The sequence below is a fragment of the Paramisgurnus dabryanus genome, chromosome 22, assembly GCF_030506205.2.
Source record: "Paramisgurnus dabryanus chromosome 22, PD_genome_1.1, whole genome shotgun sequence".
Taxonomy (NCBI): Eukaryota; Metazoa; Chordata; class Actinopteri; order Cypriniformes; family Cobitidae; genus Paramisgurnus; species Paramisgurnus dabryanus.
Genome location: NC_133358.1, coordinates 29,716,402 through 29,736,401, shown reverse-complemented (window position 1 = coordinate 29,736,401; position 20,000 = coordinate 29,716,402). Strand labels below are relative to the sequence as shown.

The window sequence follows — 20,000 nt, the reverse complement described above, 5'->3', positions numbered from 1 at the left end:
GTCAGGACAAATAAGTTACAGACAAAATATAGACTGGAAAACGGTAAAATCATTTATTATTACAAAACGATTTATTACAGCGTATATGTGAATACAATTATTTGTGGGGGAAAATAAAAAATAAACTAATAAAATTATTATCACATATTTTTGAAAGTATGGTTAAACAGGAAATTGTCACTACTGAAGTGGACTTAGTTAAAGGGATAGTTCACCCAAAAATGAAAATTCGTTTACCAAACAGTTCATGATCCCCATTCACTTCCAAAGTATTCTTTTTCCTACTTTGGAAGTGAATGGGGGTCACAAATGGCTTGGTTACAAAGATTTCTCAAAATATCTTCCTTTGTGTTTATCAGAACAAAGACATTTATACAGGTTTATAACAACATGAAAGTGAGTAAATGATGACAGAATTTTCATTTTTGGGTGAACTGTCCCTTTAATACCTTTAATGAAATGATGTTGACTCATTTGGCAGGTGGAAATGCACATTTCAAGGGTATCTGCTGATATGATTTTTTTTTCAATAAATGTTACACTGCAAAAAATGATTTAAGAAAAAAATTCCTTAGTATTTTTCTTGTTTTCAGTAAAAATATCTAAAAATTCTTAAATTAAGATGCTTTTTCTTAATGAGCAATAAGTCTAAACAAGCAAAAAATGTGCATAAAACAAGCAAAAAATCTGCCAATGGGGTAAGCAGAAAAATCTTACACATTTTTCTTAAACACTTAATTCAAGAAAAATTCAAGAAAAATTAGCTTACCCCATTGGCAGATTTTTTTGTTTGTTTTATGCACAAAATCACTTAAATTTGATATTTTTGGTCTAAAAACTAGACTTATTTTCTTGGGTTGTTTTGCTCATCAAGAAAAAGCATCTTAATTTAAGAATGTTTACTTAAAACAAGACAAAAATACTAAGAATTTTTTTCTTAAATCATTTTTTGCAGTGTGCTATGCTGATAAAAGTTGACTTGTTTGTGTTTGATAGACTAACAATACTTAATAAACCATATTAATCATGTACGGCTGATTGATGGTCCTTGTGTATTTTATGAAATGTGCAAATGATCTGGTCAGTCGGTTTATCCATCCATTCTGGTCGAGCTATTTATCCTTTCTTTTTTCTGCGGACCAAACACCTAAAACACATGAAAGAAGAAACGTGCAATATTATCTATTCAGATGTTAATTAAATATCCATTCACTTCATGCCATCAACAATGTACCTTGTTTTTGTCATTCTGAAAATGATTGGCAAAAATTTGATTTCTTGATTCTTTGCTCAATTACAGGGACAAATTGTGTAATTTACAGGTGATAGGGTGGTCATCACATCCAAACCCTTCATGCTATCATCCCTTATTATTTCCCATATTTAATTTTTCATCCCATGTTTTCAATTAATAATTTGTTTTGTCCCATATAACATACAAGAGCCTGTCTTCTAAAGCACACACACACCTGCGTGCGGTGCTGACTTTTCAAAGTTTTGCAGAGCGAGATGAGATTATACCCAGCAGCCGTTCCACATCATTGGCCGAGGTAAGCCACGCCCCTCCGTCAGCGACCAGTATAGCCCCAGTGACGTATGAAGCGGCACGGCTGGCCAGGAAAAGAACCGCATGCGCCATCTCAGTCTTATTGCCGGCTCTTTGCAAAGGGATGCTATGGAACGCTCCTGCCGCCTCAGCATGAGTACCACCTGAAAGAAAACCGAGAAAAACAATGTAATCATTTAAGAGGAAGGAATAACGACTGTAAAATTAGGCTACCAGCTCAATGTATCTTACCCAGTCTACGGTATCCCTCTGTGCCAGAGATGGGACCCGGTGCAACCGTGTTCACCCTCACACCACTGGGGCCCCACTCTACTGCCAAGTGTCGTGTCATGGCATCTGTAAATAATTACATTTATACATAATAAGTCTTTTAGTGCGTTCAGATCAGACGCGAAGGAAACATTAAGCGCAAGTGAATTACATGTTAAATCAATGCAAAGATGCGATAGACATCCTGCGGCGCACGAATGATGCAGCTCGAATTGAACATTTTGGGCGTTTAACTTTGGCGGATATTTATGCCGCATTAACCAATCAGGAGCTTGCTCTGGTAGTGAAATGATTACAACATATCAAGCTGAGGTAAAAATACGAAAACAACAAAGTAGGACAAAATCGTGGCTGTACGACACATCTTCGTACATTTATAGAAACGGGAATAAAAAGGATCTTGCTTGGAATAAAGTGAATGAGGAGGTCATGCACGAATGAAGCAAATTAAATCAAAGTGTCCAACTATGCGCGATTTATTCCATTTATTCGCATCTGGTGTGAACGCACAGTTAGTCTAAAATGGCAAGTGAAGGCATTTCAGGTAAATGGGCTTGAAATCTTAGCAAACAAAACACAACCTGAACATTAAAGGAAATGAATTCAGGTTATATTTGCATTTCCTAGTTGTACACACATAATGTCCTGTTTTTACAAACAACTGACAGTTGTCTGCCCTGTGCCTTATACAAACAACAATAGACCACAGCAAAATCTCATGCTGTATGGTGCAAACGTTTTTTTTTAATTATTGTAAAGTTTTGGCCAATAATTGTTATTTTGGTTCAGGACTAACAAACATTTACACAATCATGACTTTGTAAAGCAGGCATGCAGAAACATATGCTTAAACATCAACTGTAACAGACTGTTACCATTCGCTGCCTTTGCTGACCCAGCATGCACTTGGAGGGCCTGACCTCTGTACCCCAGTGTGGCAGAAATGTTCACGATTGAGCCTCCATGGTCCTAAAATGTAAAGAAACAGCCACAGATTATAAGTAAAACTAACCATTGAATGACCTTCATGTAAGCACCATTAATGGTTTATATCATGATGTGCAAAGCTTGTTGGTGTTACAAATAACTGCATATAGGAAACAAATGGTGAAATATGCATCCTTACCTTGAACCATTTGTCATATACCATTTTACTGGTGTTGAAAGTTCCCATGGTGTCAATCTCCATTACTGTTTTAAATGCATTAAAGGACAGTGATGTAGCAGGGCATAGGAAATTACCTGCTGCATCTGTAAAATAAAAAAACAAAACATACCCAAAAGACATATTATATTGCAATAACTGTAGGTATGGACAAAATTTCTAAATTCACGGGCACACGGTTTGGCCATTGGTGACCACTGGTGTGAACCATTATCCAAACCATACTGTTAATAAGTATGTCAATGCGTCCAAATTCCTTCAGGGTTTCGTCCACGGCAGTAGAAATGGTCTCTGGCTGACGGACATCCATTGCTAAAGGCAAACAGCGTCTGTTTGTGCCACTGGACAACTTCTTTGCTGCCTAAAACACAAAAATACTTCAGTACTTCAATATAATAACATCAAAGTTATTAACAACGCAGCGTAAAAAGGTACCTCAGAGAGTTTTTCCAGGTTTCTACTCGCAATGACAGTGTCACAACCATGTCTGCAAGAACAATAAGACGACATTAAATTAAGAAAAAGCTTCAATCTACTTTTGCAAAAACAAAAGAAAACACATGAAAGGGCCAACATTATGCCCCTTTTACGTTATATAAGTCTTAGGTGTGCCAAGAATGTGTCTGTGAAGTTTTAGCTCACAATTTGTTATAGCATGTCCAAAATGTCCCTATTTTTGTTGGCATTTGTGTACCTTTAAATGCAAATGAGCTACTGCTTTCGGATAAAAATAAATCTGATTCCTGCAAACAATTCCTGCGATCTGGGACAATAGTATTTTATCCGCATTAGTGCTACAACGTGCTAACAAACACATTTAAACCCCATTCACAGAGCACTTTGATCCCAGTAAATTTCCGTAAAATTGTCACATAGGCTTCTGTGTGAACACAAGCACGTACCGTAAATGTTTTAGGATCGCTCCTGTAAAGTGGACCTAGTAACATTGCAGTAACATTTACGGAAAGCGTTGTGTGCGAACAAAGATGCAGAAAGCAATGCCGTAAGGGGCGTGCCGCGTGTCATTATAGGATCTTTACGGAATGCGCGTGAATGCACGGAAAATCATTGGCAGCGTGAATGAACCAAAAATGTAACAATCCTAGTCAAATTTTCTGTGTATTTTCCATAATGTCTGTGTGAAAATGGCTTTAGAACAGTTTTTGGGTAAAATTAACCAGTCAGTCAGTGGGCAGTGGGAGGGGCTTGTTAATGTGACATCACATTAACAAGAAAATATCCAAACACTCTGTAAAAGTACATTTTTGCATAATATGTGCCCTTTAAAATGAATTTGATGGCGTAGGCCATAAAAGTATTGGGAAAATATAACATTTAAAGATAAAAGAGCGTATATAAAGCGTGAATCTGGCATGAACATTGACAACTATAATGCACAGTGAGAAACTGTGGAGGAAAATCTGTGACCACCACCTACCTCATCAGAACCTCTGCAGTTCTGAAACCAATACCTGATCCACCACCAGTTATAAACGCCACCTGACCACTGTAGACACATAGTGAGGAACTACATTTGTTGTACTGTGCATCTACCATTGATATACATTGATTCTGAAAAACAACATCAACCTGACACTGAACCAGGTGTTGAATCTCCTCACCTGAGCAGATCAGGACTGTAGATATGCGTGTATGAGCTCATGCAGTCATCAGTCTGAACATCTTCTGGTGAATCATTGACCAGCTGAGGTTTCTCTGCCATGATTTTAACGTTACTCAAAATACTGGAAAACATCAAAGATCACGTGTGCATATAACAGTGTCACAGTGCACTGAAGACTTGCAGTAGTTTAAATTACAATTCAAAACAGCCTCGTAAGACAACATCGAAAGCTAAAGACATTTATTGAGACATTTAATCGCTAACGTTACTTTTGTTTAAGTGTAAAAAGTAAAGCGTGAAACGTGCTTAATTTACTTTACCCAGCTTGTGAATCCGTTTACTAGAGAGATTCGTGACGTTTATGCGAGAGTTGTGTTCATTCTGCACGCTGGACTTCGCTACCTGGCTGCGGGAAGCGTGTGACGTCATGCGCAACTTTTCAACGCAACGCATTATGGGAAATGTATTTTTACAAAAAATAGCGTTAGCCAGGCTTTTAGTTTAATAAATTGACCTGTATATAATTAGCACTCCTATTTACGTAGTTTAATAATAAATATATATACCTTGACAAAAGCGATTTACCTCGCCAGAATGTTGGCGGTTATTAACAAACCCTGCTACAGTGAGTGGAGGACTTTTAGTGCCAGTTTTAAATTAAATAAAAAATCAGTTAATCAATTTAATAATAATTAAAACATAGAAATAAACCAAACACTTTTAAACTGACAAATTAATAGACATTTAAAACGGTTTTTATGCTATTTATTTTATTCATTATTTAATACATAAATAAAACAATAAAATAGTAAATAAATTGTGGCAAATGGTTACTTACTTTAGTAAACTACTAACATAATAATTATATTCTTTAATAATAATTTAGAAAGTAATAAGAGTAATAGTATTTTATATATATGTGTGTTATGTATTCAATGGCAATGAATGACCATGGTATTTAATTCCCACGTAACACATTAACCAATAAAATATCTACCACAATTGCTTTGTGAGTTGTTTTGTAGAGAAGAATCTGAGTTTATTAAAATGAAGAAAATGTTGAAAATACTGATAAAAAAAGTACAGACATATTAAAACCATCAAATCAATTTATTTGATGTGATGTTGTACATATTTACAGGGTATTACAACTAGATTGCTTGTTTAAATGAGCATAAATAATAGATTCACAGAAAGACTTTCATAGCAGCTGTATGACCAGTTTAGCTCTGTGTTTCTTCTTTTCATCATCTGCCGTGTCTCCATCATCACCCTGTCCTTCCCAGCGCACTATTGCTTCAGCCTTCTGCAGTGATTTTTCTCTTGCTGCTCCCTGAAGACCCTCCAGATATGACAACAACACCTCAAAATAACTATCAGGCACCTTTAAAACAAAGAGAAAGATGAATTAGGGATAAAAGGAAATAACATTTGTTACAATGCAAGCTGTATGTACTGTATATGTATGAATGCTGATGTTTTTTACCTTTACACTGTCATACATGTGCTGCAGGAGCCACGTCTGCCTGGTTTTCTGAAACCTCCATTCATCTCTTCTCTCAGACCAGCTACATAGACGCACATACAGAAGATATCAATTAAAAATATTGTTATTATAATCACTGTTAAAATAAGGAAATAACTGGTACCAAACTGGAATTTTTGCAAAACCTTCTAAGTGCGTCTGACATGTTTTCTTGTAAATGAGCATTTCATTTATGTTTAGGTTCAGTAATTTTACTTTATTGGCAATGAAAAGGTTATTGTAATGCCTTCTTTTCACAAAATTTTATTGTTTTTCTTAAATAAATCTGACTGTCTTTCGCTGCAAAACCCTCTAAGTGCATGCACGTTTTATTTATTTATTTTTTGCAAAAACCTCCACTTATAAAAGCAATCCAGTTCTTTGGATAAGACATAGTAAACAGTTGCAAAATCATTATAGATGCAACTAGAAACACTGCAAATGATGAGAAAAAGTCAGAATGTATAAATGAAGAAACTGAAGCACACATTAGGGGGCGCTGTGATCCATGTGAGTACCAGTGGTAAAGGGACTCAAGTTTGTATGTGATCCACAGTCGTTTTGTGCGCTGTCGGTCATTCAATTAATTTCCTGTGCACTTAAAAATTTAGTGGATTTTGTAAAAAAAGCTGTATTAAGCAGATCTGATGCAAGGTTTTTGATGAAAACGTGCCGATTATCCGATTTTTGATGGAGGTGGCATTTAACAGCTTTGCATTCGAGCTCCTTCTATATTTAAAATATATTTAACAATCAGAATAGTTGTGACAGTGGCAATGTTATCACCAGATATCCTCACTTGTCAATCGTAATGAGGATGCCATCCAAATTAATGCTGTTATTAAAGCAAAACAGCCTGATATTAAAAACTAATAAAAAAATAGTAATATAAACTAATCAAAAGAAATTGTTCATTTATTTTGACTTTTCACTCAGTTGTTGTCTATAATAAAATAGTTCATAAAAAAACGTTGATCTACTACTGATCTGAGACCAAGTTTTTTATATGAAATTACCATGTGAGATACTCCAGCGCCTGCTTTTCAGCTACATTTGTCATGACCGTCTCTGGTTTTGTGCTTATGCCTTCTTCTTTCATTTTCTTCTTCTCTTCCTTTTTCAAGATCTTCTTCAGCTTTCTTTCCAAAACTCGTCTTTCCTCTGGACTGAGATCTTCCACACCATCTGAGCCGTCCTCTTCCTCCTCACCACACTGTTCCTGTGTCGGTGAGGCTTCTTTCACATCTCCAGAATCCTACAAGACATTTATTATTAATAGTAGCACAGTTAATGTGTGTGTTTAATAATCACTATCAAAGTGATGAAAGACTACAGTTGAGCCTAGGGGTGCTTGTTGATCATGTCTATGCAAATACAATTCCTGGAAAATTTGGAAGTTCAAAGCCTTTATAATGCCATCAGCACATTCATTAAACTCAAACTAAAAAAAGAAACCAACATTGTTCATAATGCCATACTGTTTGTAAATCAAAATTGTAAAACATTTTTTTGATGACATAAATTTTGTTTATTTACAATGTACTTTGATATATATACCATGATACAACTACAGTAAATATTCAATATTCAAGACATGAACTTGCTATGGCAATACAAATGAACATATTTGAAAGTGTCTGACTTAACCAAACACTAATACTGTCCGAGTATAAAAAAAATATATTTGAAGTTTGACCTAATAAATGATGTATTCATAATACAACAACTGCATGTGCTAAAGATCATGTTGACTCTTGTAAAACTTTTATTACATTGCATTTATGCATTTGGCAGACGCTTTTATCCATAGTGACTACTACTACTTACAGTGCATTTCAAGGCACATACATTTTTTTATTAATATATGTGTTTCTAGGGCTGCAGTTAAAAAAAAATGACTCTTACTTAGTATTTTTGTATTGGTTTCAGAACAAATATCGAAAAATTTAGCAAAATGATCTAAAAAATAAGTGTAGTTTCAAGTAGGGATGCACCGATACCACTTTTTTGGAATACGAGTACGAGTACTTGCATTTCAGTACTTGCCGATACCGATACTGAGTACTTAATAAAAAAAACATGATTTAAATTTACAGGTAACAGCTTTAGTCATATAATTTAACAAAAAAACAAAGGACTAGTTTTCCAGTTTGTTGTAAACTCTGCCTCTTTGGACAACACGAGGCATTAACCCCTTACACGCCGCTCAAACATAGACATTTCTCAGACCGTGGTATCGATTCCAGGTATCGGGGGACTTTTAACGAGTACTTTAGAAAATGTGGTATCGAGGCCGATACCCGATACCAGTATCGGTGCATCCCTAGTTTCAAGACAAAAAAAAAATGTAAGTGAATTTGTGCTTAAAACAAAAAACAAGAAAATAAATCTTGAACTTTTTTTCTTAAACACTTAATTCAAGAAAAAAAAAAACAAGAAAACTTCTTACGCCATTGGCAGATTTTTTGTTTGCTTGTTTTAAGCACAAATTCACTTAAATTATATATATTTTTTATATATTTATATATATATATGTCTAAAAACTAGACTTGTTTTCTTGGCTAATTTTGCTCATCAAGAGAATAAATCTTGATTTAAGAATTTTAGATATTTCTACTGAATACAAGACAAACTTATTGCAACTAATCTAAAAGCTAAATATATAAATACACACACACATGCATGTATAATGTTAAGAAAAAAAAGTGTATATATTAAGTATTCATATTTATTTATAATATAAAATGATATATAAATATAAAAATGTATATACACATGTAAATATTTCTTAAATATATATACATGCATGTATGTATACACTGCAAAAAATGATTTGCAAGAAAACATTGTCGTAATATTTTTGTCTTGTTTTAAGTAAAAATTTCGAACAATTCTTAAATTAAGATGCTTTTTCTTGAGCAAAACAACCCAAGAAAATAAGTCTAGTTTTTAGACCAAAACTATCAAATTTAAGTAATTTTGTGCATAAAACAAGCAAAATAATCTGCCGATGGGGTAAGAAAAAAAATCTTATACATTTTTCTTAAACACTAAATTCAAGAAAAATGTGCTTACCCCATTAGCAGATTTTTTTGCTTGTTTTATGCACAAAATCACTTAAATTTGATATTTATTTTCTTGGGTCGTTTTGTTCATCAAGAAAAAGCATCTTAATTTAAGAATTTTTTAGATATTTTTAATGAAAACAATAATTTTTTTTCTTGAAAATCATTGTTTGCAGTGTATTTATATATACAGAATTATTAAACACACACATGATGTAAACAGAAACTGTTATTATGCAAACAATTCGTTGTTATTAGTTGTTATGCAGCTCTAGTTCAAACCCATAACCTTTTGCGCTGTTAACACAATGCTTTACCACATGAGCACAAAACGATGCAAAATTTTGATTTTGTCAAAACACAAAGTAAATTTGTCTAGTTAAGCGACTCTTCACATACACACTTGCAACTCTATATCTCCTCTCTTGTAGTTTGCCAGCAGCAGGGGACGTAATGGAGCGTTTATCTATCATATTGTTTAGGGTAAACACAAGCGACCATTGTGTGTGTGTGTCTGTTAAGTACAACTTGATTCTCCTGTACTTACATATTTCTACATAAGACACAGACTTAAGCAGAAGAAACTTCTACAGCTTCAATATTATAAAACCGAGAAGATGAGAGAATGGAAAGCGAATCTAATAAACCTACTGAAAGACATTTGCATTTATTTCTCTGTGACTTTAAAGGACAAATGTTTTGCATATGAGGTCAAACCACAAGGACAATACCTGGAAAAAACTGGATAACAGAATATATATAAGGTAAAGTCTTTCTAACAGCGTTTCATTTTAAACTTCAGCTGATAAGTAGTAACACCTAGATGCAGTTTTGTGTTATTTATTAAAGAAACAACCAGGTTTTGAAATATATGGAGTCACACAGTGTTTTACTAATGCAACGTGTTTATTTTGTGTGTTACAGTATTTGAAAAACAGAAAAGTCAAGCAGAATGTTTTCTCACTATGTGCATGAATAAAGCGTGACAGATAAAGATGACTTTTGACCCCGTCGTTTTCCCTTCAAATCGATCCGGCCCACACCCGTCCATTATTGATGTCAACGTAACAAACTCCACCTCTCAGGACACCTACATCATCAGTCTCGTCCTGTCCTGCATCTACACCATCCTTCTCTTCCCGCTCGGCCTCATGGGTAACATCCTGATCCTACTGGTGAACTTTGACCCTCGACAGCGGATGAGCACACCTGACCTGTACTTCACCAACTTAGCCCTGGCTGACCTAGTGCTGGTTTTGGATTCGTTGATTGAAGTGTTTAACCTGAGTGAACATTACTACGATGACGCAGTGCTGTGCTCCTGCATGGCGCTGTTCTTGCAGGTAAACATGTACAGCAGCGTGTTCTCGCTCACCTGGATGAGTTTGGACCGTTGCCTGGCGCTGACCGGTTTGAGAGCACGAGCGATACCTGATAACGCTCACCGTTCACGAGTCGCCCAAAGGGCTTGCGGGACCATCTGGGCGGCGGCCACCCTGTGCACCCTGATTCCATTCGCCGCGGCGCACATATATCACGGCTGGGGGCGTGGCTTTTGTTTTGCTGGTGTGGTCGAGGTGCAATGGCTAGAAGTGACGCTGGGCTTCGCCCTGCCATTTTGCGTGATGGGAGTCTGTTACGCACTAATCGCACGCGTACTCCTGCGCTCTGAACGCCCGCAACGAACCAAAGCCCTGCGCATGATCGCTGTGGCTGTGACCGTATTCTTTGTGTGCTGGCTGCCAGAAAACGTCTTCATTAGCGTGCATTTGCTCAATGGAGACACGGACACCTCGCGGCGACGTGGAAACCACACGCTGTGGCAACGGTACCCCCTGACGGGGCACACGGTGACCCTAGCGGCCTGCGCCAACAGCTGTTTAAACCCACTGGTGTACAGTCTGCTAGGAAACACATTTAGGCACAAGTTGCATGTGTTTGTCACACACCACGTGTGCCACCTGCATACTCGCATACAGACTACAAACACGACACCTCCCTGTCCTTGTGGCGCATGCATGAACGTCCACCATTCTTGTTCTCATGAGAATAAAGACTCAGAGGAGAAGCGTGACCTCAGGAGCGGAGAGGAGGGCCGGGAGTGTGTTTGTGACAGACTGGATTAAACATTGCATGTGGAAAGATACGACAAGTTCACTATAATGAAATGCAATATAAACCTTATGAACTCACTTAATGAATGCAGTTTTTTCTTGTGTTGATGTATTAAAACAGAAACGGTGGGGCTTGTTTGATTTGAAATAAGCGTTGTGTTGGCTCCCTCTCGACTTTGTCGTTTCTTGCTTAGTCATTTCTTTTTTTAGACTGGTTGTCTATGCCAAAGAAGCTCACAGACGAGCACCACAGTCTAAACTTTAGCTGACGGTAAGAAACACAGCAATAAAAGTCAGAGGACGCTCGAAACCTGTCTGAAGGCCGACTGTCGGCTTGATGTGTACCTAGCTATAGAGTTCCCTTTTATCTTGAAATTGAAGTCAAAAACGATTTAATCATCACCTTATGCTTTCTTTTCTTCTTTTTCTTTGTTTGATCTTCTTGTCTGAGTGCCGTGTCCTCTGTCGGCTCATCCTGTGGGATCTAAAGGAACAAATATATATAAAAGTTACATTTGTCAACTTTAAAAAATACATATAGGGGTGTGGTGGTTTCCCAGACAAGGATGTGGTTTAAGCCAGGACTAGGTCTTAGTTATATTAGGACATTTAAGAAGTTTTTACAAACGTACCTTACAGAAACTGATGTGCATCTTAGACAAAACAATGGTACTGATATATTGCATTGCATTGTATTGAGGTCCACTAAACTCCACTATATGGAGAAAAATCCTGAAATGTTTTCTTTAAAAAACTTAATTTCTTCTCGACTAAACAAATACAGACATAAACATCTTGGATGACATGGTAAATTATCAGGATTTTTTTATTAAAGTGGAGTTATCCTTAGAAACCGATCTGAGAAACCTCTAATATAAATTGCATATTTACATAAAATAATAAAATTAAGAAACATTACTTTTACTTACTTCAGGTTTCTTTTTCTTTTTCTTCTTCTGTGTAATCTCTTCATGGTCTGCATTTCCATTAGTATTTGTTTCAGGCTCCTCTTGCTTCCAAATCAAAGAAATATATTCTCATGAATACAAAACATTATTAAGAGATTATTAAACTAATTCAAAAAATCAAACATATCCTCACACCTCAGACTTTCTTTTCTTTTTCTTATGTTTGTGTTTATCTGTATTTGTTGTGTCCGTTGATTGTATCATCTGTACATTATCCTCTGAAATATCAGACACCTGAGATGAAAAACAGACAAACATTCACATTAAATCAATATGAAACATTACGTTTTTAGTATCTGTGTATATTTATGATTGCAGGTACATCTGGTGTCTATAGTCATTATTTTTTTGAATTCTTATATTTTTCTTTATTTTCATAAAATAAAGTGCTTATTGTTATGGATCACAAGACATTACAGGCCATAACAATGTATTACTTTCTGTAAAAGTGTCTTATATGTCTAAAATTCATGTTCCTGTTGTTCGAATTAGTCTGTTATTAATTACATTATATTGTTAAATGTAAAACATGTAAAAATATGACCATTTAAAAAAGCTGAATAAATACTTTGAACACCAAATGTACCTGCAATTAAAATAAACACCAATATGTGCATAAAATTTTTATTTATTATTATTTTTATTTTAGTGTAATAATATTTTTTAGATAAAATGTCATTTACATGTCAGCTTTTTACATTTGTAATTAATTTCACAGCCACTTCGCAGAATAAAACCACAAACCTCATCATCAGTCTTTCTCTTCTTTTTGGTTTTGCCTTTCATCTCTGTTTTCTCATTTTGTACACATGATGTGAAATCCTCTTTAGTGGGTTTGGATTTCTTTTTTTTGGCAGAATTACACTGGGTTGCTGGAGCTTGACTTTTAGTCATGGTTACAAATCTGGAGTGGAGCAGATTTAAATTACATCATTGTAAACATGACACAAAGTATAAATACTAAGATGACATTTACAGAAATCTCAAAACATAATAGACTGTACAAATTATAATAGTGATCAAACACATTATATCAATTTAAAAATATTATTATTTATAATAAAGGTTAGTAGATTTTGGTGATGCAAAATATGAAAACATGAAACGACAGACGTAATGAATTTCAACTACTCACATAATGAAGCAAAATACTAGTTGTCAAAAGCAACTGCATGGCGAAAATATAAAGATATCTTAACAAGAATAATAAAGATATTTACCAACAATTCCTAAATCTCACGTGTAGATGTGCAGCGCCATTAAACAGGAACCAAGACACACCACGTTTGATGACGTTGCTGCGACAATGCAAAATTCTGTTCGCTGATTGGTTGATTCCAAAACATGTGACCATAGCAAAGTGCCGTAAAAGAAAAAACTATCGATAAATTAAAACTAACTTCGTAGTTACTGATATAACAACGCTATATAATTGAAAATATGATTGTTAAAACACGGCAAACTATTTTCTCTGAAGTGTTTTAGGTAGGAACTAACTTATGTTGCTTCCGGTTGAATCCGATGTCGGGCAGATTTCACCGCTGCACACGAGTTACATAGCCGGGGAAATTCACGCCTGATGTGAAGAAATTTCAAGATGACAATAACAGGACGAATTTGCTCTCAATTATCACAAGTTTCTTTATATCATCAAATTTCTACCAGGCAAGTTTACATTTTGTCCTCGCATAAATTTACGAAACAGTCTTTATTTCACTTAAGAGAGGTTTTGATAGCCAAACTCACGTGTATTACACATGAAACGATAAATTAATCACTAGTAATAGTAAAGATAAATATGTTTCTGTTCATTATAATGTTTATAGATTTATATCTTAATTTTTCTTTACATCTCCTCTGAATGGTGTATAGATTAATAAATGGCCATCTGACCTTGAATTGGGGAATCTGTATCTAAATGACATTTTAAATTTTCTGGTTAAGACCTGTGATCAGTTTTTGTTAATAAAGAATACTATGATGATTTTACCCAAAACTAGATACATTTCTAATGTTTCTTGTAATGAGACTGTCTAGGTTTTTAAGACGGACACATTTGAGGGGAATCAAATTTGTCCCCAACCTTTACATATTTACTGCCATCTTTAAAAGTAATGTTTCAGTAACATGTATTTCTTTCTCATTTATAGACCATGTGCCACAAGAATGTTCTCCATGACATCACAGCTTCATGCAAAGTCCAGAAAACCTCCAGATGAAGATGACGAAGAACTATCAAAACCCATCAAGTTCTCCACAAGCAAAGCCAGCCACAGATCATGGAGCGTGGACCGCTCGCTGGGCAGCACTTCTCAGCGGCCGTGGTGGAAAGTATTACCCATCAGTGTTATAGGAGTGGGCTTTCTTCTCTGGTGTGTCTTCAGAAAAGAGACAGCGATAGATGAGTCTCTGGAGAAAAACCTGTATGAACATTTACCAGAACTACTGCCTGATGAAGAGGAAGATGACGATGTCAAAAACAAACCCTGACAGTGGCTTAAATGGGACATTTTCCATTTGTAATGTTTATTTATTGTTCTGTGAACTGCAACCGCCCAAACTTTCAAAAGACTTAGTTTAAGAACTAAACTAAGTTAAATCAGATACATTTTAGTCGGTGGTTAAGACAATAATGAACTACTTTGAGAAATCATTAGTGAACCAGTGAATTCATCATGGATCTGTACAATAAACCTGATTGTTTAAATTTAAGTCCCATTTTGTACATTTACCTTGTGAATGCCATCAGAGGCGAAAATCTATAACAATTCATTTATATATTACAAATAGGACTTTGAAGGAAAAATGCAAAATGTGATGCTTGCTACATGATGCAAAAAAAACTTTGAACAATAAAATTATTTGAATTTATTAAAACGATATCCCCTTGAAATGTAACATTTTTGAGGGGGCAACAATACAAAATAAACATATTTAACTCCCTTATGCTTCCACCTACAGTTTACAAGTGTATTAAACAGGAGTATGTACACACAAGACGACATACATTTGAGTGAAAAGAGAAAAAATAAAATGCACCCTGAGTGAAGAGAAATAGAAAAGTGAAAAAGATAATTGAGAAGTGTTAATATGACCTGTGACCAACTTCAGTAAAGGTTCTAGGAATAAAGAAAAACGGATACTGCATGGGTCAAATGGGATAGGATGTAAACCAAAATCTTTAAATAGGAAAGTTAGAATAAATGCATTTAAAAAGAAACTGGAACCAGTGATAATGCCTTTGGTTGGAGCCAATCAAATCTACAGAAAGAAATGGGAATATTTAAGAGTTTTAAATTGTTGTTTGAAGTGTTTGGTTAATGCCCACATGATGTAGGGAGAATTAATGCTGAAATTAATCTCACTTGAGCAGTAAAGCGAACTTAAACCACCATAAAAAAATTTTATAAAGGAAATACAAAGCTTAAGGGACTGTTTGTAATCACGCTGGAGACAAAGAATCCAAACAATGGCATCTTTCAAATAAACACTACTACAGGACTTTTGACTTATTTGTTTGAAAACTGAAAATCTTAAATTTTTCAAATTTTTTCTGGGAAAAGGCAAGCCAAACGGTTTCACCATGAATCTGAAATCATGTACTTAAATGAAGTATTAATATTATTGTTATAGCAATGGAAACCATTGTAATGTGTATTGCAATCTACATTTGCAATTTTTCAGCAATGTCACACCTGGCATGGATCTGCTGGTTTTAGACAAGTGACCAGTAGCAAAGTATATGCATGTGACAAAATCAAATCAAATGTTAAGTACTTGTTCTGACTGTAGGTAACATACCATTATGAGCATTTTTTAACTAAAAACAAACCAAGCATCAAAACCTTGAGGTAGTGGAAAGTTTATTTACAACCAAATGGCCACAATAGAAGAGAAACCCAATATAATAACGATAGAAATAAAATGGACACATTCTAATTCATCATGAAGCATGCAGACTAGGCAGAGGTATATGAAAGTCTAAAATACAAACTTTAAAACCCTGAGGAGCTCCCGGAATGTTGTGACGCTGCCCCCCTACTAGTCAAACACAAGATACCCCTCCCCTACCGCAACTACCAAAAAAGAAATACAAAAAAATAAACTACACAGGCATTTATAATCAAGAGTAAGAACCCCAAATGCCCCTCCCTCCCTCCTGACCCACCCACACAACAAACCCCTTCCCCATATAATCCTCCACACAAAAAAGATTGAGTAAATAGTCAAGAGTTTAAGCTCGCTCTCCGCGGATTCGACGGGCCAGCTGGATGTCTTTGGGCATGATGGTGACACGTTTGGCGTGGATGGCGCACAAGTTGGTGTCCTCAAACAAACCCACCAGGTATGCTTCACTTGCCTCCTGCATTCAACAGAAACATTACTTTTAATAACCAAGTTGATCTTTATAAAACCACTCTTTGTAATTCAGAACGGTGAAATTTACCTGCAAGGCACCGATGGCGGCGCTCTGGAAACGCAAGTCGGTCTTGAAATCTTGAGCGATCTCACGAACCAGACGCTGGAAGGGAAGTTTACGGATCAGCAACTCCGTGGACTTCTGGTACCGACGAATCTCACGAAGAGCAACGGTACCAGGGCTAGAGGGAAAAAGGAAAAAGAAAAGTTAATTTTCTTTTAATTGTATAATGAATGCACAATGCAATCTTTGAGGGAAAAACCTGAACACACACTTTATGAAATACTCCACTTTCATAAAAAGCCTGATAAGTAACTCACACCCCCCAGTGTCTAATATGGTTAAGTGAACTTGGGTCAGTTTTATGCAAATTCATAAAACATTTATCCTTCTGACCAACAACACTTCCATTTTGTGTACTTTTTGTTTATAGACAGATTTAAATAACAAAAATGTGCATATTAAAAGGGGAGTTAGTTTTAATGATTTGTTTTGCCAAATAAAACTAACACGGAAGACACTTGTAATTTTGTATCAAGTTAAATTTTATTTGTCTTAAACATTTAGAAAATTATTGTAAAGTGAAAAACATTTGGACTGATCTTGTTGCTTTAACAATTTTGACCTGCAGGTGTCACCAGCGTGTGTGGTGTATTGAACGTCGTAAAAACTGAATCAATTTTTGAAGCAATTGGTTTGATTCGAAGCCCCGAAAAGCTTTGTTTCTCCCATCACTAGTTTCAACACAGCTTCAAAGAGAGCACAAACGATCCCAACCGAGACATAAGGGTCTTGTCTAGCAAAGCGATTGTCATTTTCGGCCAGAAAAAGTACTTTTAAACCATAACTACTTCTCTTGCACCAGCTGCGACGCGTGACCTTGCGTATTGCATAATCATGCAGAAACGCACACTTGAACCATTTTAAACAAACTGATGCAAAGACAATAAAGGAGTAGTCCACTTTAAAGATGGGGTCCATTGACTTTTCATAGAAGGAAAAAAATACTGATATATGTCAATGGGCCCCATCTTTAAAGTGGACGATTCCTTTAATATCATTTCACATACATCTGAACGGTCTTTATTCTCCACACGTGTACACACTGGAGTGGTAGTTTTGCATACGTCACACATGACCTTTCGACGCAATTACGTAATATGTAAGGTCACGCTGGCGCGTCACACGGCTAGTGCACTACAAGATGTTAAGTATTAATTTTATAGGCAAAAACATCTAGCGAAACGATCGTCAAGACCCTTATCTCTAACAATGTTGGGATCGTTTAGAGCCTTTGAAACTGCGATTTTAAATTACGCAAGTAATAATTGACGACGGGCGATTGAATTATAAAAAAATAATTATTCCTCTTATCACAAACATTGCTCTGGTGCCTATTTTTAAGACATTTGACAAGTTAGGTGTGCGGTTACCAAAAAATGCATACCTACTTAACATTTCTCAACCAATCAGAATAATGCATTAAACAGACCCATGGTATAAATTGAAATTAAACCGCTGAGGTCCAATAAAGTTTACTAAAAAAAGAAAAATCTTCGGAAAAAATTAATTCCTTGATTTACAAATAAAGACAAACATCTTGAATGACGTGGGGATGAGCGCATTTTCAGGATTTTTTGTAGAAGAATTCTCCTTTAAAAGTTTTATAAAAAAAGTTTTGCATAATATATACACTGCACATGTAGTCATGATATCTAAAGAAAAGAAAATAAACTTGTAAAGTCAAGCAGGTACACAGGTATGCTCTACAAACTAAAACTATCATTAAGGGAAATAACACAACAGCAGTACCATGGTAAAGTGAAACCAAAATATTACCATGTAAATGGTCTGTACTAAAAACATTATAAAAAGTATACATCATGGCAGTTAAGTGTAGCAGTGATATTAAAAACAAAACAGTTTTGCAAATAATTGCATTTCTTCAAGCACTAAATGAATGCCTTTCTCACCGGTATCTGTGGGGTTTCTTGACTCCACCGGTGGAGGGCGCACTCTTTCTGGCCGCTTTGGTGGCCAGCTGCTTCCTGGGGGCTTTGCCACCAGTGGACTTACGGGCGGTCTGCTTAGTACGTGCCATGGCACTTTATTAAAGTGATCTGAAAAGAAAAGAAACGCATCGATGAATACAACAGTGGCGGGAAATTCCACATGGCGTGACGTCATCGCAACAAAACAACCCTTTCCACTCATAACAAAGTTACGCATTCACATGTAACGTTTATGGGGAAAAGGCACCATGACGACAACGACTCGACGAACCACAACTAACGTGAACCAACCTAACAACCTGGGGGCGCCATTTTGTAAAATGGTAGTTAACGTTATACCGTCTGGGAAAAAATATAAGAGCACAATTAGTAGAAATGTAGCGTTTTAATGTATTATGAAAGTATACGTGAAGTTTACATGGGCACATTGCAGTAAAAATGTGTTCAGGTTTGATTTGCCATAGCAATAGCTCGCAGTGGGACACTGGGTCATACACACACACACACACATACTGACTAAGCTTTCGTTTTACACAAGCGCGCGCGCGCGCAAACAACCTGAAGGCAAAACTCTACACTTTCATTCAACAATTCAGCAACTAATTCAAAATATATCGGCGTTGTACCTTTAACACGTTGGCAAAACAAACAGGACATTTAGTAATATAAAAAGCATGATTAATGGAGACGTGAAGGACACCATCTCATGATGTGACTCAGACACGTTTCTGTCTTTATGTGTAACATGGCGCCCAAGAACACAAATTACAGCCTTTCTTTGTCTACACCGACAATTCAGTAATTCAGTGTCTGAAAGTGTTTAAGCGAAAAACGTTGTACATATTTAATAAACATATATTTTGAACGTAACATGTAAACAAAGGGTTAAGATAAAGTAACAGAAAATTTCAGATATAAACAGAAGTAACCGTCTTGTTCAAGCTCGTTAGCTTAGCACGAAGCTAACGTTACCGCGACAAAAACGGTTCGAAATTCGACGCTTTCTGTTTTCGATGAGAATAGACACAAATCTTAACCTAAACATTGCTCTAAAGTTTAACAATGTGTAATGTCCTACATAAAAGATGTAATATGTTTCAGTTTGTTTAATAAAGAACATAAACCTTACTTACGGTTCTTGTTTCGGTTAATTCGTCAAACCCAAAACAACGAGTGTCGGTCACGCGCAACGCAAGCTGCCCTCTATTTATACAGTTGGTGACGTCTGTGCGCACTGAAAGACACGCCTTTCTCGTCTCTCATTGGCTGA

At 35.9% G+C, this 20,000-nt stretch overlaps 5 protein-coding genes across 9 annotated transcripts; 2 read left to right on the top strand and 3 right to left on the bottom strand.

The window, feature by feature from the left end:
* Positions 1-29: 29 nt before the first annotated feature.
* decr2 (2,4-dienoyl CoA reductase 2, peroxisomal) lies at positions 30-5,057 on the bottom strand. Of its 4 annotated transcripts, none has more exons than XM_065258781.1 (10): positions 4,947-5,057; positions 4,625-4,747; positions 4,441-4,509; positions 3,438-3,489; positions 3,228-3,363; positions 2,964-3,088; positions 2,713-2,806; positions 1,799-1,903; positions 1,522-1,710; positions 30-1,147 (listed from the first exon to the last, which is right to left on the bottom strand). In XM_065258781.1, the coding sequence occupies exons 2-10, from the start codon at positions 4,723-4,725 to the stop codon at positions 1,113-1,115; spliced, it is 906 nt and encodes a 301-aa protein (XP_065114853.1). In that variant the 5' UTR covers positions 4,726-4,747; positions 4,947-5,057; the 3' UTR covers positions 30-1,112. The 4 variants fall into 4 exon arrangements, with proteins under 4 accessions (XP_065114853.1, XP_065114854.1, XP_073669278.1 ...); XM_065258782.1 differs by having other exon boundaries at positions 4,942-5,046; XM_073813177.1 differs by lacking the exon at positions 4,947-5,057 and having other exon boundaries at positions 4,625-4,929.
* Positions 5,058-5,717: 660 nt separating this feature from the next.
* Positions 5,718-13,644, bottom strand: chlsn (cholesin). Of its 2 annotated transcripts, none has more exons than XM_065258777.1 (8): positions 13,519-13,644; positions 13,043-13,202; positions 12,434-12,532; positions 12,260-12,343; positions 11,734-11,814; positions 7,168-7,406; positions 6,113-6,194; positions 5,718-6,010 (listed from the first exon to the last, which is right to left on the bottom strand). In XM_065258777.1, exons 2-8 carry the CDS (start codon positions 13,190-13,192, stop codon positions 5,828-5,830), a joined length of 918 nt encoding a protein of 305 aa, XP_065114849.1. In that variant the 5' UTR covers positions 13,193-13,202; positions 13,519-13,644; the 3' UTR covers positions 5,718-5,827. The 2 variants fall into 2 exon arrangements, with proteins under 2 accessions (XP_065114849.1, XP_065114850.1); XM_065258778.1 differs by having other exon boundaries at positions 13,434-13,573.
* LOC135740423 (G-protein coupled estrogen receptor 1-like) lies at positions 9,340-11,722 on the top strand. Its single transcript, XM_065258776.2, has 2 exons — positions 9,340-9,980; positions 10,141-11,722. Exon 2 carries the CDS (start codon positions 10,212-10,214, stop codon positions 11,340-11,342), a length of 1,131 nt encoding a protein of 376 aa, XP_065114848.1. The 5' UTR covers positions 9,340-9,980; positions 10,141-10,211; the 3' UTR covers positions 11,343-11,722.
* Positions 13,645-13,756: 112 nt separating the features above from the next.
* On the top strand, positions 13,757-16,445 carry uqcc4 (ubiquinol-cytochrome c reductase complex assembly factor 4). Its single transcript, XM_065258780.2, has 2 exons — positions 13,757-13,963; positions 14,449-16,445. Exons 1-2 carry the CDS (start codon positions 13,896-13,898, stop codon positions 14,786-14,788), a joined length of 408 nt encoding a protein of 135 aa, XP_065114852.1. The 5' UTR covers positions 13,757-13,895; the 3' UTR covers positions 14,789-16,445.
* Positions 16,145-19,973, bottom strand: h3f3d (H3 histone, family 3D). Its single transcript, XM_065258779.1, has 4 exons — positions 19,864-19,973; positions 18,692-18,838; positions 16,746-16,899; positions 16,145-16,661 (listed from the first exon to the last, which is right to left on the bottom strand). The coding sequence occupies exons 2-4, from the start codon at positions 18,817-18,819 to the stop codon at positions 16,533-16,535; spliced, it is 411 nt and encodes a 136-aa protein (XP_065114851.1). The 5' UTR covers positions 18,820-18,838; positions 19,864-19,973; the 3' UTR covers positions 16,145-16,532.
* Positions 19,974-20,000: the final 27 nt, after the last annotated feature.